Here is a 25664-nt window from a genome sequence, read left to right on the forward strand (position 1 = left end):
GAATTAAGCATGTGTTATTGCCTTTTTATTATATAATGTTTCAGAATACATGAAATATTTGAATATTTATTTTGCGCATACCTCAAAATCTGACTTATTTCATACATTTTATACAGATGTTGATGAATGTACTTCGAGTAATGATAACTGTGATGCAACTGCTACTTGCACCAATACCGTTGGTTCCTTCACATGTGCATGTGATGACGGTTACAGTGGAGATGGACTAACATGCGAGGGTTAGTCTATTTTTTGTCATATCACCATTCTAATCATTTCCAATAATTGTCACTTATAAACGAGTCTAACATTCTTGGGGTGGAATAGTGCATTTCTATTGTAGTTTGTCATTTTTTTTTTTTTTCGAATTTCCAAACAACGGTTCCTATGCTCACGATGATTAAACTTTTGATATCAAATTTGGTATCAACCTTCGAAGGAAAGTGTATAGAAAATTATTATATCAATGATTTTAAAACACATTTTAAAAACCTTCTCTTGTTTTCTTGTATTTCATTTTCAAAAGGGATGCTAATTATGAACCAAAATGTGCTTTTGTTAGAAAAATATTTTTCAAAAACATATTATAATATGTTCTAATAAATTATGACCTTTATCATACACTTCGTTACAGATGATAATGAATGTACTGTGGGGACTGATAACTGTGATGCAACTGCTACTTGCACCAATACCGTTGGTTCCTTCACATGTGCATGTGATGCCGGTTACATTTGGAATGGACAGACCTGCACAGGTTAGTCACATTTTGTGCCATTTCACTATTTCAAATAATTGTCACATATGCGCCAGTCAAACCACTTCTTGGAAATGGTGCAATCCTGTCGAAATGTTCTAGCATGATTGATTTTGCCAAGGAAAGCCAATTTAAATTTAGTCAAGCATTATTCACAGTTCGAGGAGACCACTCGAATTAAGCATGTGTTATTGCCTTTTTATTATAGAATGTTTTAGAATACATGAAATATTTGAATATTTATTTTGCTCATACCTCAAAATCTGACTTATTTCATACATTTTTATACAGATGTTGATGAATGTACTTCGAGTACTGATAACTGTGATGCAACTGCTACTTGCACCAATACCGTTGGTTCATTCATATGTGCATGTAATGATGGTTACAGTGGAGATGGACTAACATGCGAGGGTTAGTCTATTTTTTGTCATATCACCATTCTAATCATTTCCAATAATTGTCACTTATAAACGAGTCTAACATTTTTGGGGAAATAGAAATTTTTTAAATTGCACGAATTTCCAAACAACGGTTCCAATGCTCACGATGATTTAACTTTTGATATCAAATTTGATATCAACCTTCGAAGGAAAGTGTATAGAAAAGTATTATATAAATTATTTTGCCATAAGCTCACCAGACTCTGATTAAATGGGGATGGAACTAGTGGCGACTTTTTAATTTGGCTGTGTTATGTAACTTTTCTTTTGACCATACCTTAAAATCTTTTATTTATTTGACTTGTTTTATACATTTTAATACAGATGTTAATGAATGTACTTTGAATACTGATAACTGTGATGCAACTGCTACTTGCGCCAATACCGTAGGTTCCTTCACATGTGCATGTATAATTGCCGGTTACAGTTGGAATGGAGTAACATGCACAGGTTAGTGTTTTGTGCCTTTCTATACATTCTATTTATTTCAAATGTGGTGCGACTGCTACTTGCACCAATACCGTTGGTTCCTTCACATGTGCATAATTTGATTATAGCACAATTTTGTTTGTATGTTAAACACGTTATATATTTTGGAAATTACTTTTCAACCCAAACATGTTTTGATTAACAATTGGCACACCTTTTAAAAATCTTTTCTTGTTTTCTTGTATTTCATTTTCAAAAGGGATGGTATGGTCTAATTATGAATCGAAATGTGCGTTTGTTAGAAAAATATTTTTCAAAAACATAATTATTATAATGTGTTCTATATAAATTATGACTTTCATCATACAATTCGTTACACTCATAGAAATGACTTGTTCACCTTGTTGGCGCGATTCAAAAGGAGTAAGTTTGGACAACTCAAAAATAGTGTAAAAGTTGCCAAAACAAAATTCATTTTAGTTATCCGAACTTAAAAAATGCTGAAAAGGTCAAAAAGTTCCGTCGACTAATCAACTTTGTTGGCATTACTTAAAAAGTTGATGTATGTCGTTGCGTCAACTTTTTAAGTAATGCCAACTTCTGAATTCAAGTTCAGGGAACTTAGAAAAATAAACAAGGTTCAAAGAACCAATTAGTTGAGTTATTGTAACTCAACATGTAAGTTGATGTAACTCGTTCATATTAAGTTACTGGTACTTATTGTTTTGAGTTATTCCAATTTGGTACTTTGTTACTTAATTCACGTTAGCAGTATTCAAATATTTATTTTTGTAATCAGTGCAAAATGTTGTATACTATAGCACACCTCTAGAAAATTATACTAACCTAGTTTCATTTTCTGAGTTGTAACAACTCAATAAGGTAAGTGCAAATGAGTGCGACCAACATAATGATATCGAGTCAGCGTTACTCAAAATTGTACGCGTTAGCATTACTCGGAAACTTGACGCAACGACTTACATCAACTTACTGAGTAATGCCAACGATTAATTTCTATGCGTGTACAGATGATAATGAATGTACTGTGGGAACTGATAACTGTGATGCAACTGCAACGTGCACCAATACCGTTGGTTCCTTTACATGTGCATGTGATACTGGTTACATTTGGAATGAACAGACCTGCACAGGTTAGTCACATTTTGTGCCAGTTCACTATTTCAAATAATTGTCACCTATTCGCGAGTCAAACAACTTCTTGGAAATGGTGCAATCCTGTCGAAATTTTCTAACATGATTGATTTAAGTTGACTTTCAAAGAAAACTCAAAATTGACACATGATGTTGCCAAGGAAAGCCAATTTAAATTTAGTCAAGCGTTATTCACAGTTCGAGGAGACCACTCGAATCAAGCAAGCGTTTTTATTATAATTATAATGTTTCAGAATTCTTAAAATATTTGATTTTTTTGTTTTGATCATACCTCCAAATCTGACTTGTTTCAAACATTTTTATACAGATGTTGATGAATGTACTTCGAGTACTGATAACTGTGATGCAACTGCAATTTGCACCAATACCGTTGGTTCCTTCATATGTGCATGTGATGACGGTTACAGTGGAGATGGACTAACATGCGAGGGTTAGTCTATTTTTTGTCATATTACCATTCTAATCATTTCCAATAATTGTCACTTATACACGAGTCTAACATTTTTTGGGAGAAATAGTGCATTTTTATTGTAGTTTGTCATTTTTTTAATATCAAATTTGGTATCAACCTTCGAAGGAAAGTGTATAGAAAATTATTATATAAATTATTTTGCCATAAACTCATCAGACTGAACTAGTGGCGACTTTTAATTTTGCTGTGTTATGTAACTTTTCTGTTGACCATACCTCAAAATCTTTGATTTATCTGACTTGTTTTACACATTTTAATACAGATGTTAATGAATGTACTTTGAATACTGATAACTGTGATGCAACTGCTACTTGCACCAATACCGTTGGTTCCTTCACATGTGCATGTATAGCTGCCGGTTACAGTTGGAATGGAGTAACATGCACAGGTTAGTTTATTTTGTGCCTTATCACCATTCTATTCATTTCAAATAATTGTCACCTTAACGGAAGTCAACTTATATTTTAGAAATGGGTCTCTTTTTATCTTTTACATTATGACTAGATTTGAACATTTTCGTACAGATCATAATGAATGTACTGCGTGCAATGATAACTGCAACGCGCATGCTGATTGCAGTGACAAGCACTGTATTTCAAGCAGGCCCTCATACAAAATACATTATGCAAGCAATATAAGTATTTACAATTTACACAAACTATACAACTTAAGAACGAAATTGGTACAACCAAAAAAAAAGTGATGTGATAAATTGAAATTAAATTGAAATTGGTTAAATTATAATGTATATACATGTACCTAGGGAGCCAAGCCTTTTAAAGCGACGTGTTATAAATGGTTGGCCTTTATAGGTGTTTTCTATGGGTAAAAATGCAATACCTTCTGAGTGGCCAACTAAATCAATTTTCTACAGGAGGGGGTCCCAAAATGGGGTCAAAGGTTACATGGGTCAAATTTCAAAATTGCTCGAATCTTGTTTTAATCCCCACCAAAGTATTCTCTTTTAATAAGGATTCAGAAAAAGTATAGTTTGACCTACCTGTGACGTACGGTTCTTAAGTTATAAGCAAAAAGGTCAAAGGACAAGTTCTGACTTCAACCGGGGTCAACATCTTAAAAATGCTCCGATTTTAACCAAAAATGTTTCAAATTGATCCTATTGCAAACCCATTTATATTTAAAGAAGTTTGCACCATCTAGGATGTTCTGTTACATAGGTTACGTAGCAAAAATTTTCAGGGTCAATAGAGCTTATCAGGAATTTGACCTCTCACCCCGTTACCTAGGTAACGAAACATTTAAAATGGCAAACATTTCTTTATTTTGAAATGGTGTTTCAAGGGGAACAATTTGAGACATCTTTGGTTTCAATCAGAGCATTTTTACGATGTTGACCCCTGAATATGTCAAAATTTGTCCTTATGAAATGTTCATACATATTCAATAATTGCTGTAATAACTCCTGCATCACGTGGAGGAGATTGATATATTAATTTTGTCTTAATATATGGCACTTTAATTGTACTGTACTTGTACTAAATTGTTTCTATTCAATATTCCAGTTTGCATCGATTATCTGGGAATGGAAAATAGTGATATACCAGATGCGAATATTCAGGCATCATCAGAGCCTATCATTAACCGACCAGCCAAACATGGAAGGCTGAATGGTCCCAGTTCATGGTATGCCGGGACAGGAACAATCTGGATACAAGCTGATATAGGTAACCACATTGCACCATGTAGAGATGACAGCATTTTATTACCATATTTATTTTAAGTTTCATTTGCATAGATCCCAATAAATGTACATATGTATATTCAGGTATATTTATTAATATTCTATCGCGCGGGCATAGGCACAGGTGACCAGCGCAACAGAAAGCCTGGGTCTCATCATCAGTGTTCCTAAAACCGAGTACATGACCATCAACTGCAATTTACATCCACCACTCCAAGTATACATGTATAGGGAGAACTGATCAAGTATGTCACCGATTTAAATATCTTGGTTCCATGATGGGCTCTAGCAGTGATCTCTCCTGGCGGAATGCACTTGCGTGGTATGCATTTTGGAAACTGGAGCATCTGTGGAGAAGTCTAACAATCACTGTTGCAACAAAAGTCAAGGTTTTTCACACCACTCTATCTCTTGGCATGGAAAATAAGATTAACGCTCTCGGTACATCATGTTACCGGATAATGCTAAACATCAAGCGCACTGACCATGTTAGTAATGAAAGAATCTATATATATATATATGATGAACACTGTGCCTCTTATCAACTCTGTCAAATCACGACAACTATGATTCCGGGGACATATCCTAAGGATGCCAATAAAATTACACGTCCGACTGTTATGAAATTTTGGAAGACTCTCTTCGGAAAAAACAGCTCGACAACAGCTTTCCCGTGTGAGCCTCTATGGCTAATATTGGGTTAAGGGTTTTTCCACCAGCTTACTATTAGGGGCTGTGCAATAATTATCAGCCCCCCGGGGGGGTAAAATTTCCGAACGGCTCGCCAAAAATCGCTTGCCCCCCCTCTCGGCCCGCCAAAAATCGCTTGCCCCCATCTCAGCCCGCCAAAAATTCTTTGCCCCCCCTTGAACATGCCAAATTTTTGGGATCCCAAATTCCAAACTTTAAATGGTCTAGATGTATGTTGCGAGCGCAGCGAGCAGGAAAATTTGCATATTTAAGCGTTTCCGTACCGTTTTCCTAAGCCTTTTAAAGCATTTTATTAAAAAGGTGCCCCGTGAATGCGTGCCAAAATCGCTTGCCCCCCCCCTCTCGGCTTGCCAAAATTGCTTGCCCCCCCCTTTCGTCTCGCCAAAAATTTCTTGCCCCCCCAATTTTACCCTCCCCCGGGCTCATGATTATTGCACAGCCCCTAACTAGTATATTGCCTAAATCTACAGTACAGTGGGCGAGCTAGACGTCAATCATCAATTGGAGCTATGTGTGTGCACTGAATAGGAAAAACGGACAGTAACTACATAATGATTGCATAGTGTTCACAGTGCTCCCTCAAAATAAAATATACATTTGTCGTAAATCTACACTCTAATGTACCATATTTTTAATACTGAGATGAGAGGCACATCGCTTCTCATAAGGATTAACAAATTATAGCTTGACCTAGCTAAGATGTACCGTTCTTGAGTTACAAGCAAAACAGAAAAATAAATCACAGATCAATAGCTTAATTAACAAATACTGTTTTAATATCTTTCCTCATTAGGTTATCAGACCTCAGTATCAGGTGTTATAACGCAGGGTGATGGAAGCACTAATCCAGACGTTGATGACTGGGTGACATCATATAAAGTCTCAACATTCGCGACTACTGGTGATGGTGCCAACGAGGTGTTTGTTGAAGATCAATATGGAAAGGCAATTGTAAGAAATCACTGTATAGTAAACATCGTCTACTCCCTATTCCAGAAAACTACAGCACTATTTTTTATTTATTTTGTTCTTCTTTGGATTAAAGAAATATTACCCTTTTTGCCAAATTAAACATAGCTAAATCTTAATCTTTATATAGTTCTAATTGCCACTGAAGGTCACATTTTGATACTTTTGCCATTAGAGCTAAATTTTATTTGACAAAACAGGGTAATATTGGTAATAATAATAATAAAAAAGTTCTGTATTTTTGGAATAGGGAGTAGTATTATGCTAATTGACATGCAGACCACCCAGTCATTGTGATGTACGTTTTGTTACTCACTGAAATAACATTCTCTAACTTACAGGAATTTCCTGGTAACGTTGACTCCATCACCAAGGTGACCACATATTTTTCTGAACCAGTACATGGCGTCCGTATTGTTCGCATCAACTGCCTGGCCAAACATGCAACATACTACGTACTGAGATTTGAGATATTAGGATGTAAAGAAGACTAGATACGTGACTCAACGCGACAGAATGAGGCGGGTGTCGGCAATAATAATAATAATGATGATAATAATAATAATAATAATAATAATAATAATAATAATAATAATAATAATAATAATAATAATAATAATAATAATACCAATAATAACAACAACAATAATAATAATAATAATAATAATAATAATACCAATAATAATAATAATAATAATTTGAATACTTATGTACATACAAATTTGAGTTTTGCACGAGCTTAAGCCTAAAAAAATAAACAAAAATAATGCATTAATGATAATCCTATAATATTATTTTAATCCGATTACGTAATATAGAAGAGTCAAATTACGTTTGAGATAGAAAAAATTAATATTAATGTTTTTGTTATAAATATCTCTAAAAGACATATCCAACAACATAGAGGAGAAAAAAAGGAAATAGGGTGAAATGTTTATTTGCATAAAACAAATGTAGTCGCTTATACAGGGCTTAAATTTCAAAATTTAGCGATTATGTGTAAAACCTATAACAATGTATTCCTCTTAATAATAGGATTCAGAAAAAAAAAAGTCTAAGTCTAACCTATCTCAGATGTACGTTTATTAATTGATCAATATAAAGATCTTGGTCTCACAGGTGTAAAAATTAAAAAAAAATGCTCAAACTATACTTTTTCTGAATCCTAACAGTGAAAGAAATACAATAGAATTGGAATTTTAGCCCTGCAATAGCGGCTATTTTTGTTTATACAAATACAGCATTTTCTCCTACTTCTTTTTTCTCCTCTTTTGATATGTTGTTTAGGAGGGTGCTTAGAGACAAAAGTAAGCAACCATTGATGTTCCAACTCTGTCTACGTGTACTAATAGAAAGTTATCAGTCTATCACAAATGCAAGATAGATGCTTAGTTTTGTAAATATGTACATAATGATATGGTTTTTAAAAACAAGTTCACAAGGAATACTTCGCAAAAGGGGAAAAGTCACCCGCACAGGATTTCCGTGTCAATTGAGTGGCCCAGTATAAAAACGTAAATGTACCAATGTTCAATAAAATACATAAGAAATTTGATGCTTAAAAGATTAAATTCAAATTGACAACATTCCTGAGTTACATTCATGATGTGTTATGTTTGTATGGATGACCTTTGGTGACCTTTGATATGTTTCAACAGCGCCCTCTATTTGTCAAAAATGTGCCATGGGCCGTTTTTATACTGGGCCACTCAATTATAACACTCATATCTGTATGGAATTTGTTTCTGAAAACCATAAACGAAAAAGGAATATAAAATAAAACAAAAGAATGAAAAAAACTTCTATGAATGTTTGTTTTCTTGTTAGTGTTACAGAAAGTGTCCACATTATTTGTAGCCCTGACCCATATACCTGTGTTGGTTACATACCCATTTTTGGAGCATACCCATTTCTCAAACCCCACAATGAACCAAAGAAGATCAGACGATGTCGTCTTCTCCTAATGAATAAGCAATAACTTGTGTTTTCTTGCACGGTATCACATGGTACAAAGTAAATGTACTTGGGTATAATTTTTGGACAAAAGAGTTTGTCATTATACAATTTTTATCAAAACAAAACCAAAATTTACTCACTAGTTTGACGGTTTCGATTTCATGGTCGAAAAAAAGCATCATCAGAATATTGATTGATGATCACTTCTTCCGGTTGGACGAATCCCGACCACTGATGGTGTAGAATTGCCACTCAGTAGAGGATCCAATCCTGTAGCTATGTTCAAATATGGCATGGTTTATGCAGATTGTAACCATGGTAACACGATTAGAAATTTGTTGCAAAATGGTACTAAGAAGAAGGTGTGCTGAGGCTTGTGGACCAATGTCTATATACGCGGCTGTTCCTATGTGTACGTAGCGCACTATAAATCACTGCGCTGTTTTAAGTGAATAGTTCTATAATATTCCCTTGTGTAAAATGCCAACAGAAATTATTGGAAACAGATGCGCCGAACCAGAGGAATACGTGGTAGACTTGTATATAAAGAATTATTATAAACTTGCCTCTGGCTGACAGCTCTGCGGCTGTGTTAAAAATGTGGCGACTAAATAAATAGCTTAAATTATCCATGCTTAGCTAGACAGCTTGTTAAAGAAAATAACTGTCTTCAATCAATGAAATTTTACATTAGGGTAAAATAACATAACACAACATTTTAGGGGAAATATCATGTTTTTTTCTTTATTTGCCTGGCCCATATTCAATCTCTTTAAGAATTACCAATACCGTAAAAACTCGATACTTAACATGTGTGCTTACTATCGGGCGCTTTTAAAACTTGCAAACATGAAGAGCCCCGTCCACAAAAGTGTAAATGGTTTTGAGCAAATCATCGATAGGCCTACACATAGTTATATACGAACAAGTAAACCTGCAAATGTCTCAACCCCATTAGCTCAGTTTCATGTTTTCAAGAGCGCTCGATTGTAAGCGCATGTTAACTATCGAGTTTTTACGGTATTCCTTTTACAGTATCAGCTGTATTACTTCAAAACATCAAAATAGCATTTTAATATACAAAAAGGTATCTACTACATATTTTGGTCATATTTTGCATGCAGTTTAATTATCGAAGCATCATAAAAAATACCAACATATTTTCTCTATGACAAATATAATATGACATTGCAAAAGCAAGCTCTTTCGCGAACGGAAGATTTTCATTAAACTCGAGCTAAATAATGTATGATTTCAATACATTCATATCACATTATAGAAATTAGATAAACTATTTTTCCCCGGGGAACCACTATGCGGTGGAGCTCTCGTACTCTACTTCTTGCGAAACGGCGTAGGGCGTATTTCAAGACGGACAAGCCGCACAATTAACATGTGCGACAACGTTATACATGTACCATCCCATACCCAAAAGGATATTCTAACGTGTCATTTTATATGAAACTCTGTTGTCCTATGTGTGCCTGTTATGTTTAGAAACCTACATAATTATATTATATATAATAATCCGGGGGGGGGGGGGGCACTCCCACTTTGGAGGTGACGCGTATGTAGGGCTGTTAAGACCCCCATATTCAGAGTCGCTGTCACCCAAAGACTCCATATTTGTTTACGAACACATGCTCTGCCACCTAAAGACCGCCTATTTTTCCATTTGATCTGTCACCCAAAGACTCTTATTTTTCAATTTGAACAGCAACTTTCAATTATCACTGATTTTGTTACGGTACTTAAAAAAGAAATACATTTGAAGCCATTTAGAACCTGGAATTCAATGTTCGAGGTCTCTGTGGCACTGTTTTGGCTCTCATCCAAAGGTTCCATTTAAAAAAATAGGTCACGTTCACCCAATGACCTCTGATATTTTTTACATTTTGCTCTCACCGAATGCTAAAGTCATGCTCTCAGCCAATGACCCCATATTTTTTTTTTCGCCAGCCCATCGGGCTGGTACCTGTTTCTGGGATCGTGTTTGTATGCTCAAGAGATTATTTTTATTGGTATTGGAATGACTTTTTGTTAAAACTTTTTGTGGTTGAATTTTTTTTTAAATATTTTAATTCGATGTGTATGGAAAAGTAAGTATGTTTTGCCGTTTCAACGAATGAAAACGAGTGAGTATTACCAAAGTTATGTTTGAATTAATATGACTTTAAAAGTTTTAGGTATAGGCCTAAAATGTAACAATAATAGTTAATATACAGCATCATATGGTCAGCAGAAGAAAAGTATGTAATTTCAGTGTCTTTGACCCGGGGTCCTTGACCACTGAACAGCGTGATATCATGTTGATAACAGATCTAAGAATCAAAATCTTCATCATATGGACCATATTGATGTCAAAGTAATTATCTATCCTATCCTGTGTCGTTTTATGGATAAAAATGACTCAAAATGCTATTGATGAAAAAGTTGCTATCATGAACATCAGTTTTGCCTTTTCAACGGGAAAAATCCGATGCAAAATAAAGTTTTTAGGGCCTAGCTATAATATGGGCATAATTTATGCATGTAGGCCTATAGTATTGAACAATGTACCCATTTGACATGCACTTATAGATAAATAAATTGTCTTACTTTATTAATTTAATAACTTCTATGTTATAAATAAAATGACACATAACGTAAGTGAAGCTACTTTCTATCTGTTTTATTTGATTCATAAACTTACAGTCAAAACACACAAGAGTGAAGATTGCAGTGAGTAATCAGTCCTTTATAAATGTTCTTGCCACCATCTATCATATAGTAAACTATACATTGCGAATTAATATCAAATTATTTTAAAATAAAAAATGCACATGTAAGGTGAGTTTATATTATGTTATATGGCGAATTAAAGGAGTATTTCGTGATCCTAGCATCCTCTTTTAATGACATTTTTCAGTAGATATCCACAAAAAAAGCTTATTCTAAAAAATTTCAGTTGATTCCGATTTTGCCTTTACGAGAATATGCATGGTTATGTGTACACAATGTGTTGCAATTTTGTTCTGGTATACCAGAACGAAATTCAAATTTCACGATTACTTTGCTAAACGAATTAATCTGCAAGAAATATTTTGTACATAAACATTATGTAGCCAGAGGTTTCCAGTGATATAAAAATCTCAACTTTTTTTGAGAAAAGTTAGGGGATGATGCTGTGGATCACGAAATGCCTTTTAACTAAAACCTGCAGTCAGCGCAGTGTACTATTTGTGACGTGGTATATCGAAAGCAGACACTTTTGGGCAGGATCGTAAATGGAGAAATAGCCAATTTCACGATTTGGGTTTATGATGTTATTAATGTTTAAAATATTGTCTGATCGTTTCAGACCGGAATATAACTGGCATGTTGTATTTTTGAGACATTTTTCAAGGTAATTCCTACTCTCAACATTGTCAATAATATTTTTAAAGGCAGCTTATCTATTATTAATATTAAAGGCCCATTCAGTGATTTGCTCATCCGGACGATCGTAAAAATCATCAAAATTTTGGTACCGTACCTTTGTTATTACATAGATGTGCTAAGTCTGCGAATGGTTCAGCCAAAAGCCGTGTAGGCCTATTTAAGACAAAATAAGACATTTTACACGAATCTGTATTTTTAGATACTGACAGTATCTAAAATTAGCTACAAGTATTTGAATGGCGGGGCTTGAACTTCGTCAGTACTGCTGTTTTCTTCATTTTTTGCCAAATTTGGCATTTCAAAAATACCAAATGACAATTTGAATGACTTAGGCCTATCCTTCTCTTTTAAGCAATTTATAAACAATTTTAATTTTTTACTCTTGCGCTGGGATCACTGAATGGGTCTTTAAGAAATGTGGCGTATCATGTCAAAAACAGACATCTTTTGGACAGCTTATAAATTTGGAGGCTTTCACATAAAGAGCTATTTTGCTCCACAACGCCGTTTTCCCCAATAAAATCGGACATTCCTAAGCGAAGAAATTGAGTTCGTAAGTTATGGTATTAAAAATTGGAAATTGAAATATCGTGGGTAAAAAGCTGAAAAGACAAATAAAACCAGAACAGAACAATTTAGAGAACAATAATGAATTAATAATAATGAACAATAATGAATTAAAGAGTTGACAGGAGATTAGGAGTTAATGTTTTTTGCAGTTTCAGTGTACATCTTCTCACCGTTGATGGTTTGGTGGACTGTCATGTAACATGGATGTAGTAAGCCGTGATCCTAAAAATGCCTTTCACATTGACCAAAACTAATTACAAGACCTCTTCTACATTGAGGCTGGCTTTCCCTTTTAAAGGGAATTTTATTACATTTTGCTCTCACCGAATGCCACTTACATACATATTGAAGCCCCCCCGATCATAATACCCCTTAATTTAGGACATACGTGTTTAGGAAATATTTAACATTTTGACACAGATATTATCATTGTTTTTGAAAAGAACTCTCTCATAATCGTGTATTTTCTCCTTCTAACCTAAAACCGAAATTTTCTTCTCAGAAGCAGGTTCGAGGTTTCCCCTACAGATGTTAACGGGGGTACCCCTCAATGGTCACAAGATACACATGAACGTGCTACGTCTTAGTTGCTACGTAGCAATGCCATGGTTACATTTGTGACCGTCCACGGCGAATGAGCCGTAAATTCCTCCCCCGGTCAATTTTGTTTTATTTCGCGTTTAAAAAATAAACATCATAAACTTAAAAATGGTATATCATTTGACTTCAAACGATATCCAGAAGCGGAGTTATGGTTAGTTAAACGTTGCTCCTTCAACAAAATTATAGCTTTTTTCGTTTCTATGTGTGTCTGTTTTCCACATTGCTGGCAATAAATATCAAACAGTCATAATTGGCGGTCATTTCAAATCATCCCCAAGTCAACGAGGTTTAAGAAGGTTCTCTCATTGTTAATGGTTGGTTATGCATACCTATACAAATAACCCACCACTTGAAAAGGATTTAACAAAAGCAAACAAAGACCAGAGCTATTAAAAGTTCTATAGCCATCTAAGGTAGAAGCTTATTATCCACTTCAATAATAGGATTATTGATTGGTGTTGTGACTATCAAAATAAGACAAATGTCGCGCCAGCTTAAGTGACCGATGAATACGACCTTCGTACACATTTTACACCATAACTCAGAATACAATTTAGGGAATTTACGGCTCGTTTGTGCTGCCGGGTCACATTTGTTGTCATTTCTGTGCCAATTAGACCCGTTCATCGGTTACAATTGAAGATATCAATTCATTGCTGGTGTCGCTCTGTCTTAAACGGAAGCACTACCACTAAGGAGCATTAATACTGTATATGCAATCGAAGTTTTATCATACCAACTTTCTATTTAAAAGCACTGTTATTTATAAAGATTTATATCAAAGTCCGAAGCTTGATGTGTAAAGGGATCAATTGCAGCATTATCCGGATGGAATTTGGCGTTTCTTTTATTTTGACCATCATCGTCACTGGTAAGTTAGATTATAATTATGTTCAGTTAAATTATCAGTATTGGATAAATGTAGAAATAATTTACAACTGACGGACATGATATCACAAGATGCTGCGTAATACCACATTGTTGTTAAATGTGTTTAAGCTTGTTGCTAAAATCCAAGTTTCGCCCTTTTTCTGTCTTTTTTCTGTCATTTTCCCCTTTTTTTCTGGTACGAATTAGGTATTGTGTAAAACGATTTTGGAATATTTTCACACTGTTCTGGATATTATAATTCTCAGTTTTAGACAGATGAACAGGATGTTTTTGTCTGAGGAATAAAGTTAGTTGTGTAATAAGGACGTGGTTAATAAGGCGATGAAGAAAACCAAACCCTGTTTTTACTATTCATTTTGGACGGTGTATGCCATATATATATACATACAGCATTTTTTCACCATGTAGACTGTATACAAACAAGCAAAATAGTTAAGGTACCAGTTCATCCCTGTATATCATAAACAAGGACAATTATGTCAAAATTAAAACCAGCATCCTGAAATAGATGGGGTGAAGACTTATCTTTAGTTTTGTTCCAATTTTCAAATGAATATTCTGATTTGCTATTGTGGCTGATTAGCCGTACGAATCTCCTTGCGACCTTATTTGTTGAAATCGGTTGAGAATTAAAGAAACATCGAAAACTCAAGGAAGGAACGAAATTAAATGTTACATTTGAACAGTCTAATCAATGGAAAACACGGCGCTGTTTTGTTTGTTCAAGAACGATTTGTGTAAAAATCGGAAGGGCATCCGATGGAGCAATCTGTAAATTTCAAACTTAAAATCACTGACATTGACCAAGTTATATAGCAATCGAGGTATATTTTTGGTTTTCCTGCTTTGGAATGGTATATTTTCTCTCCTTTTGTGACATTTTTATTGACATACTCAGCAATATTCATCCGCACGGCATCGATGTTAAGCACATTTTATTTTTTTTTCCAAATTTGGGTCGGTATTTATTTAAAATCATAAATTGTGTAGGTCGGTCCCCTGGTGCAGCGTTTCTTTTTCGTCGTTTAAAGGCTCAGGTATGAGCGTTTGGACAGTATTTTATGTGAGACATGAGAGCACATCATACATATCGGATTGCATTCTGAATATGAAAAATGCCCTTCTGATATCAAATAATTTTGATTCATTGAAATTGGCTATATCATATGGAAAGGTTTCTTTACAAAACCGATTCTCTTATAAACCACCATGCGCACAGTTTCCACCTCGATACACCTGGGCACACATTTTCGTCCACGCGCTTCCAAGCAGAGAACAACAATCAGTGAATGTTACCACCTCAGTCTTCACTACAGTGTTCCCTTCATCTAATCAGATTTTTTTTATCAAACGAAGCTAACACTTCCCCCTAAAAACAATTTTCGTCACTAGGTCAACAGATAACGCAATTCAATGTTATTGCAAGGCGAATGTTGAAAACTACCTATCCAAGCACATTTTTTGACCAAAATGTAGGGTTTAAAATCAAAACCTCAAGTGTTCCTCACAATATTTTTCAAATTTTATGTCATTAAATGAAAAAGCACACTTATATTGTCCATATACTAGAGTCACTAGAATGAGCAATGGCCAATTCTCTTTAAATTGCAATTCTTGTGCAAAAAGTTACTATCTTCGCCTGTTTTGTTATACGGTTGTAAATTCAATGAACTAGGACTTTTAAAAAAGAGCGCTTACAGATTGATATGAAATGTTTAAAATTGTTGATATTTAAAAGTCTTCGAAGTAAACTTCATATATCTAATGATATGTACTTAAAGTATATGTAGCAGAAATAAAAAGCCGACGATCATTTAAAAATGTTCCCCTTTTATATTAATATTGACGATATAAATTTGTTTCCTAAAAAGACGTAATTTTGTTTTGTGTTTTTGCTAGTAATTGTATGATGACAAAAGACAAAAATTTTCTTCTTCATCATCTTTTCTTCTTTTTCTTTTCTTCTTCTTCTTCTTCTTCTTCTTCTTCTTCTTCTTCTTCTTCTTCTTCTTCTTCTTCTTCTTCTTCTTCTTCTTCTTCTTCTTCTTCTTCTTCTTCTTCTGCTTCTTTTTTCTTTTTCTTTTTCTTTTTCTTTTCCTTTTCCTTTTCCTTTTCCTTTTCCTTTTCCTTTTCCTTTTCCTTTTCCTTTTCCTTTTCCTTTTCCTTTTTCTTTTTCTTTTTCTTTTTCTTTTTTTTTTTTTTTTTTTTTTCTTCTTCTTCTTCTTCTTCTTCTTCTTCTTCTTTTAATTTTCTTCTTCTTCACTAATATCGTTTCCTTTTTCGTAATTTTATGATGACAAATTATTTTCTTCTTCATCATCTTTTCTTCTTCTTCTTTTATATTTCTTCTTCTTCATTAATATCGTTTCTTTGTTATAGAGTTCAGTCTACAGTATTACTATAAGTATAACCAATTTGTTGGCAATAGCAACTGCAATAAAAAGAAACAACATTTGAAGCAATATATAAAATTCTTTGTAACCAATTGAGTATCCAATGATGCATGTTTTGCAATATGCATGTATCTGTTTGTCACAATTCATATTTTATATCGAGATATATTCAACATTTTAAAATGATCTCAAACTGATGTACAGTAATAATTAAGTGATACGAACCTTTCATAATTCATTAATGAGTGACGCCACCTCGACTTTATATTATTCTAGGCCAGTCCTTTCGTTCATAGCACCAAGTCCTTTTCTTAACTGTTTTGTCTTTTTAAAGAAATTTCTTGTTGATTATAATGTGCTTGTAACTACCAGTAAACTATACATTGCGAATAAATATATATATACAATCTTTTAAATAAAATGCATGGCATTTTATTTAAAAGATTGTATGACAAAATACTAGGGGTTTTGTCTAGTAGAATTGACATTGTCGACAATCGTCAAATCTCAAGATCCGATGTCGACAAGTTCATGTTACTACAACTGGATGACTGAGAACATTCATCAACTATTATCATTATTATCGTGTATTTTCTCGTTGTAACCTGCAACCTACTTCTCATGTGACTGATCACAAGATACAAAGAAACGTCTTTGTTGCTACGTAGCAACGCCATGGTTACATTTGTTGTAATTTTGGTGACATAATTATAGGCACATTGGTTAGTTGAAGATATCAATAATATGTTTCATGTTTATTACTGGTGTCCCTGATTCTGAAACGGAATAACTACTCCTAAGGAGCATTTACGCTTTATATGTAACCGCAGTTTGGTCAAACCAACTTTCTAGCAAGTTATTTAAGACTTGTATCAACATCTGAAGATTTTTGTGTGAATGGATCAAATGCAGCATTATTAGAATGGAATTTGGCGTTTCTTTTATTGTGACCATCGTCGTCACTGGTAAGTTAGATTTTGTGTTCACTTTATCAGTCTCGGACATATGTAGAACACAAAAAATGAAGGAAGTATGTCGTCCAAGATATACGAAACTGTCAGGTCAGTGTTCAAAAGTTTGGTTTTGTAATATGAAAACTCCAAATTATAATTATCTACAAACCTGATGAATCTCTTCATAAAATTTACACTCTAATAGTGTCAAAATGGTCCACCAAATCGCTTCAATTGGGTCTTCATTTTGCAAAAGTTCCTTACTTCTGAGGGGGGAATCACCCCTCAGACACCCCCCTACGTTGTGGTCAATCAAATGACCATTTTCGCTTCTGCTTTCGACATTTAAAATGTCAGTATTCATAGTTTGGTCTATTTCGAAATGCCAAGAAGGTATGCCTATGATTCCCAAGGTGTAAAATGAAAACAAAGTCCCCCCGGCTGATGCAACATGGTTCAGCTACATGGTGACAACCGCTCTAGTATTTGGTATGTCGGCACACAGACGGCTCGTCGGCAATCATTGACTCTTACACCCCCCTAATGAAAAAGGTCTGGCGACGCCCCTGGGGGCATATTAACAGCAGTGGCGTAAATGTCTTATTTATTTGTGACTTTGGGGATGGAGGTTGTTGTAAAATCCTTGACCACATGTTGAAGCCACTTGATGTTAAGTTTCTTGAACAAATTCCGTGATTTGACACTAACTAGCTGTACTAATCAAAATATGAACATTGAATGATAAGTGCCGGCATCTTTGCCGGAAACGCAGAAAATTGGCCAATTTCAACACCAATTTCAAGTTATTTCAAGTTAATAATCAAGTATGACCATTAAATGGGACAAGTGTGCGAAAAAGGAAAGTAACGATTAGCGACTTTATCTCGTGAAGCACGGAAAATTGCCAATTTCAAGCTAAAATAATATTATGAACATTGAAGAGGATAATGCGCCCGAAGCGCGCTAAAATGTGCAATTTGGGCTTAAATGTTAGCCTAAATTTGGTCAGAAACATTCATTGGCATAACATTGGGGGATAACATGGACTACCTCAAGATTTATGCTAGACATGAGAATGACAAGTTCTTGATTCCTCGACTGGTTTTTTTTTTTTACTGCGGTCTTGCTTCCAAGGAGAAATGTACGAATGGCGAAAAACTGTACATCCACTGTCGAGTAGCCATAATCAGCGTAAATTTTCTTCATTAGTTTGGGTCCGGGTGTTGGCGTTTTCGTGGGAAAACGCTTTTTACTATTCTCATATCGTTACATTGTAAGCCGCGAAATTCATCTCCCATTTCAAATTATGTTCCCGCGATTAAGCACTCCCCTGCAAAGTCCTCATTTTATCGAGTATGATCTCTGTGGCGACAGCAGACTTGAAACATAGTAAGACAGTTATTCGGGTCGTCGGGTTAATACATCTTTTTTCTTTGCTTTTTTACGGGCCCGCAACCATACCCGGCCCGCTACACTCTTTTGTTTGCTTTTTATAAGCGGGCTGTAAAAGAGCAAAGAAAAGAGGCCTTATGGACCCGTAAAAGGCAAAGAAAAGAGACCGTAATCATGCATGAATGTTAAAAAGCATTTATAGAGCAACTTTCATTGTGCATATGTATTATATAGTCAAGTGATTTACCATTGGAAGTAAAATATTATGAATTGTGATTATGATTAAGCATACATGTTATGATCGTGATAAAGTGTTTTTAGTCATTACTGTGACTGACTAAATGGGAAAGTCACATGACTAATGTTTAATCATTCGAGACACCATTTGCTCTACTAATATTAATTTGAAATGAATTTATGACTAACTAAATTTGTGACTGACTAAATGGGAAAGTCAGATGACTAACGTTTAGTCATTTCAAACATAATTTGCTCTACTAATATTAATTTGTCATGTATAACCAATATTCATTAGTCAGAACACATTTGTGACTAATTTTAATGGCTCCTAATAGACATTGTTTTGACTAATTATTTTTTGTCAAAATGACCAACTTATTTTTAGAGTGTAGTGGATCCGTTGAAAAGCAGAGAAAGATACCATGGGCTCGTAAAGAGAAGGAAAGAAACCTTAATGGGCCTGTAAAAAGCAGAGAAAGGGTACCTTAATGGGCCCGTAAAAAGAAAACAAAATAACCCTTCACTGAAAGCATAAACTAGCCAGGCAGCTGCTTGGATAGCTTTAAACTAGTCGGGCTGGCTAGTCAAGCCGGCTTGGCTAGCTTTAGGTTAGTCCTGCCTGTAATTCAAACTTTAAAATCCAAGTTGTCTAACCTAAAGCTAGTCAAGCCTGCATGACCAACTATATATGTTGTACTCGACTAGTTTACGATATCGAACGGACAAACTAGTCAGGCCGGCATGACTAGCTTTAGGTTAGTTAACGGGTTATGCCATTTTAAATCGACTTTCGAAAAGTTTTTTGATACATTCATTGATTTCTCAAAAAGTAAAAATCGCAGTTTAACAAATCACGGTTCAAATGAAAGCCATTATTGGGGGCTAATTGTTGTATCACTATGATAGGCCTGACACAAATATAAACACTTGTTTCGGTGACCCAAGTTCATGGTCATTTCTGCTCACGCACTTTCTTACAGATGGCCTGGAATTTCATATTTCGGTTTCAGCGATTGCCCGAAAAAGGTGGTATGTTTTTGAAAAGCGTTTCCGCTTGGAATGTAGATAGTTATTGTTGCTATTACTCTTCGCGATTTTAATTTATGCCCTCTTTAGCCGACAATTTTCAATGCATTTTACACAATAGATACGTCGCTTGCATAAATACCGCTATTTTTAACAGTATCGTTTTTGTTAACCAACATAACATCCAAAAGAGTTCTCAAGACTTTGATGAGACCATAGATACCAAATCGGACTACATGTGATGAACAGATTTTACACTAGAATCAAAAGAACCAGCGTAGGCCCTCTCAAAATGTACTTTTTAAAATATCGCGTTGTGATAAAAATGACTGCCTTTTCCTTGTTTTTTATAACAAGGAAAAGCTTTACTTACCTCAAACTTCAAACGTAGTGCTGTCTCAGTGTCCGTTACTGGTTAGTATTATTCCGATTAAGCGATTTTCATGATTTAGGCCTACTTAGCCTACATTTGAGCAACTATTTGCCCACACCGTGTACGAATATATTCCAAATATGGCGCTGCATTCAGTATCACACTAACGACAAGGTTATACTAAGATGTGTAAGACTTTCTGACACTATATTCACGGTTGTTCTAATGGCTATTCAAACTTATGACAAATTTGGCTGGTTTGCGTTGTTCAATACCATTTCACCTAGTCTTGGTACCAGCCGGTTTGTGCTCCTCCGTCACTAACGGTGACGGAGGAGCACAAACCGGCTGGTACCGAGACTACATTTCACCCTGATGTGACAGTGACGTTACATCCGGGGTCAAGTCAGTATAAAGCTGGTTTCCACAGAGGAGTAAGATATCTTACTCCTCTGTGCTGGTTTCATACTACCATGCCGGTTGCAATGAGCGGCGTGGCGCACGCGCATTGCAGACAAACGGACACAATCAAGACTTGTCATTGGTTGAAACGCTCTGCCGCTTGCCGGGTGTTCGTGATCGCGCGCCATTATCGTGATGATCGGGGATTCCTTTTTTGTGATGAAGGCACCAGCCGAAATGTCCTCTAGGCCATATAATTTATTTTTGGAAAGGAAAGTCTAATCTCGGAGCCTATTCAATTGAGAAGGGACTGGATTTTGTCATAATAATATAAAAATTAATACTTAATGCCTCGCGATTTTTTTTGATATCCAGCCATAGTATTTTAATTGATTAAACTGAACATAAAGCTATATCTTTACTAGCTTCATGCACTAATTTGCAGACCCGCTTGGCCTTCTACATGTAGTGAGTACCACATTAGATTGTGTTTACAAGAAATAATAAGCGCTGCCTCCTCGAAATTTCTTATGCCATCAGCTTTGATGATTAAATATTATCTACAACTCGGCACCTGTGTTCAAGACCTTTCTTTTATCTATTGACCTCAAAAGAAAGGATTAGAATGATCAGAATGCCGTCCCTGACCCCTTTCCACACATTAATAATGAGTCGGTAAGGGAACGTGCTACCGTTATACTTCAATGAGTACGTATGGCTACTACGCAGTTCAATGGCCTTATTGTGATCTGGCGAGAGTTTTAAAAGCACGGTCCCTGACTGCGTGGGCATATTTCCGGACAAGGAACAATAGAGACCAATTGCCTGGCAATGACGTCACATGTAATCCCAGTCTATAGTGTGATTAGAACATTATAGGCTGGTGGTCACTTATAGTACGATCAGTACGAAAAGTCCAATGCGATTATTAATGTATTTTCTAAAATTAAAAGAACCACTTTTTAGCGGGAATTTTTGTAAGTTACACAGCTGAAGTTGTGAAAGGGTTGAAAGACTACAATATTACGGCTTAAACAAGAATTTCTTTGTTTGGTCGTTATTCCTATAGACTCATCCCTTAATTAAGCCGATGACTTTCGTAACTTTCATTTCGCTATACTAAATTGCGCAAACGCTTTGAACATGCATGTTCATTTTCAACGCATAGGAAATTGCTTTGAAATCACTGCCTTTAGTACGTAGTTGCCTAATCATGCTAATATATTATAATCGGAATGGAAACTTTAGAATCGACTACCTGCCACTAGAATCACCGTTAACAACATTATTGTTTATATTTGTAAGAGCGATGGTGCTTAATGTATATTGTGATATTTTGGATATTCACACACAGAGTTTAGAACCTAAGGTAAGCTTACTAAACATGATAAGTACTGATAATAAGATTCACTATTTTGTAAGTGCTTCCGTGGTCTAGTGGTGAGGATAGAAGGTTTATAATCTCCAGGTCCTGGTTTAATTCCATAAGAAGGTTAGGTCATAAATCTGCTACCATCATGATTACCAGGTCAGAGGATTTTCTTCAAGTAATATATCAGTTTCAAAACGCAAAACTATGAGAATAAATCCCGCCAGAAAAGATAAATTGTCACATTTGTCTCCTTTTATCCAATTTTTTTACCAGTAACGTGATTTTGCAGCACTAAGTCAAGCAAGCTTGCTTAGAACTGCTTGACTAACGTTAGGTTAGATCATGTTAGTCAAACCTGCATGACTAGCTTAGAATTGCATGACTTATGTTACGTTAGTCAAAATGGGCACCATCCTGACTAACTTTACGGGCCCAATATGGTACGTTTTCTATATTTTTACGAACCCCCTAGGATCTCGAGCATGCACGACATCGGTTTTAAACACATTTTTCCAAATTTTATTAAAAATTGTGTATCCCCCCCCCCTTCTTCTTCTTCTAAATATATTGTAAGCATAGAACGTTCATAAAGCAAAGAAAAAAAATCAACATTTGAGCCCAATAAAATGCCATTCACTAATATATGTTTCGTTGCTATAGAGTTCAGTCTACAGTAATACTAATAAAGTATTAAACCGAGCTGTTGGCAATAACAACCTGGATAACAATAGACAATATTTGAAGCAATTATAATCTTAATGCTTTATTAACAATTAAATATCCAATGATGCATATTTTGCAACTTCTTTGTCACAAGTCATATTTTATTTATAGCAGTCAATATGCTTACAGCTTTTCATTACCGTTTAGCCCTATAGCAAGATATTTTTAACATTTTAAAATAATCTCAAATTGATGTACATGTACAGTAATATTTATGTGATAAGAATATTTCATCATTAATTACTATGATGCCACCTGGACATCTATGGTTATACTAATGGTCCGGACCAGTACTTCTTGGAGCTAGTTTTTCACAGTATAAGTGGTTGGTATCTGCCGGGCTATATTTAAGATAAGATGTTGATAAATTCATGAAAGATGAAGTACCGGTACAGAGTGTAATCATCATCGACTGATAAATAAGCTTTTGTTTATACTTATTTGTTGATAAATTCATGAAAGATGAAGTACCCGGTACAGGGTGTAATCATCATCGACTGATAAATAAGCTTTTGTTTATACTTAATTTGAAATAACCATTAGTATTATAGTTCCCGTTTATTATAGTCGACACATCTCAAGAAAGTTTTGAGGTAACACGTTGCCTCAACATTTTTGATTATGCCAACGAATACAGTTTTTAAGTAATGCTAATTTAACTCAAGATCATTAGGTTAGCAGTACTTAAAGCCATTCTGTAAAAATAGATTAGTATTATTTATTTTCCATAAAATATTAGCTTTGGCCGCACAGTGTCGTCGCCCCGATATCTTCATGGTAGAAATCGCCATGGTAGGTTGAATCCACAGCCACGCATGTCCATTTTATTCCGACCTTATGAGATGCAGAATTAGCCAAGTGACCTGACTAAGGCTACTGACAATAGCCGAGGTAATTGATTTCTCGCTGTGTGAGTAAGCTTACGACCCTCGTATGTATGTTGATGTGAGGGACTTTAATAATTGGCTACAGATCTCTGCCACATCATCATGCTTATATCTGGAAAGTATATTGAAACCACCGCGGAGTCAATATTTTGTTCCGTTTTTGTATGAATTGATAATAATTATAGTATGAGATCATAGCTATTAACGGTGCATTTAAGGTGGGATATCAAGCATTTTCTATTTTATCAATACTCAATGTGGTTAATGAGCTAATTTGACTGAAAACGCTCATGGATAAGTAATTTTCGCCGATACATACAGCAAAAATTACGGTACAATGTTCTATGTGTGTTCGATAACGATTTGTGTCGCTATGGATAACCGTGTCTTTTTTACGACCGATTTCAACAAATGATGTTTCAAATCTGAGCTACAAGATGCAGCTATTGGCTGTTGGTTCTAATTATGACGACAGACAACTGCTCATAACATAAAATGGACGCTATTGCGATGGATTTATTGGTGTTTTGCACCAACAATATAGGGGCCATGCAGCCAAAAGGGCTCTATTTAACGGTTTCGTAGGACAGATGTTTCAAATGGACGAATAATATATCAACATGTTCAGAAGAAGAACGCAACTAGAATTCAAATTTCTTTTCGTGTACTTCCCTTTTTTAACATACAAAGTTTACTTCGATTTGCATACATTTCCCTACAAAAAGTATTAAGACCTTTACATTTGCCGATAAAACTGCTGAACACAATTTCACAATATTACGTGATGTATTTAATATGATGCACTTTAAGGTCTTAGTTTCGAATTAATATTTCTTTCATTTACAGCTCATCTGTGTATGGTGCAGAGCCACCTTTGCGTTCTGGAAAAAAGACCGGATCCATCAAGAGGCAGCGCCTTGAGATGGTCTCTACCATTTGCAGAAATATGTCTTTGTCACGGCGTGGTAGCACCTGTACATGCCAAAACTTGTCAAAGAAATGATTACGAATATGATGATGGTGATGGTGAGCTATGGTTTATTGATGACCCACATCAACTCACCATGCGCCATCACTGGGAAAAGGAAATACTTGATGACCTCTTGCATCGCACTACATATTGCAGTAAGAAGATTCGTATACACGAAATTTCAAAAATAAAATTCCAATAAAGCAACAGCAATAGGCTTAATAGATGAACAAAAGACTACAACAGGTTTGACAAACGAATATTTACCCATTTATTCAATTTTAATTTCTATCATGCTTATTATATAGGCGCTAGCAAATATAATGATTTTTAAATTAGGGGTTCATTCATAGGATTGAGGGCATGATCGCTGTTTATGCCCGAGGCGTGAGCCGAGGGCATAAACAGCGATCATGCCCGAAATCCTATGAATGAACCCCGTTCATACATACCCAACATTCTTAGCAATTCAATACAGATGAAAATAATAAGGGTTTACAAGTTTAAATAACATTTCCATACCGTTTTCCTTCATAAATTGGAAGAAAATGAGTAGGCCTACTTGCAGGAGCAGCTCGGCTCATGAGGTCAACGGCCGAGAGTCAACGCGTGATACGCGTCATCTTTTGCGCCCGCGTGAGATGGGCGCGGTGACATGCGCGTATACGCACCACTAGCAAATCGTGGATCGTGTTAATTGGGTTCCAACGCTGCGTGACGCAGCTTGTTTATGCCCTGCGTACTGGTCATAAACGGTATTTATGACCAGCAAAAAAGAGCGCAAATCCAATCAGAAACGTCGTTATATCGTGAGTATGTATGAATGCATCATAATAG

General features: G+C 35.3%; 1 protein-coding gene across 1 annotated transcript in view; it reads left to right on the top strand.

Annotated features, from left to right (window-relative positions):
• The window catches only part of LOC140139194 (uncharacterized), an 893593-nt gene that overhangs the window by 21099 nt on the left and 846830 nt on the right, over positions 1–25664 (top strand). The window contains exons 9-12 of the mRNA XM_072160975.1: positions 117–239; positions 1049–1171; positions 2658–2780; positions 3537–3612. Coding sequence (XP_072017076.1) covers positions 117–239; positions 1049–1171; positions 2658–2780; positions 3537–3612 — 445 coding nt within the window. The remainder of the gene's footprint in view (positions 1–116; positions 240–1048; positions 1172–2657; positions 2781–3536; positions 3613–25664) is intronic.

This window comes from Amphiura filiformis, chromosome 18 (genome assembly GCF_039555335.1).
Source record: "Amphiura filiformis chromosome 18, Afil_fr2py, whole genome shotgun sequence".
NCBI classification, from domain to species: domain Eukaryota; kingdom Metazoa; phylum Echinodermata; class Ophiuroidea; order Amphilepidida; family Amphiuridae; genus Amphiura; species Amphiura filiformis.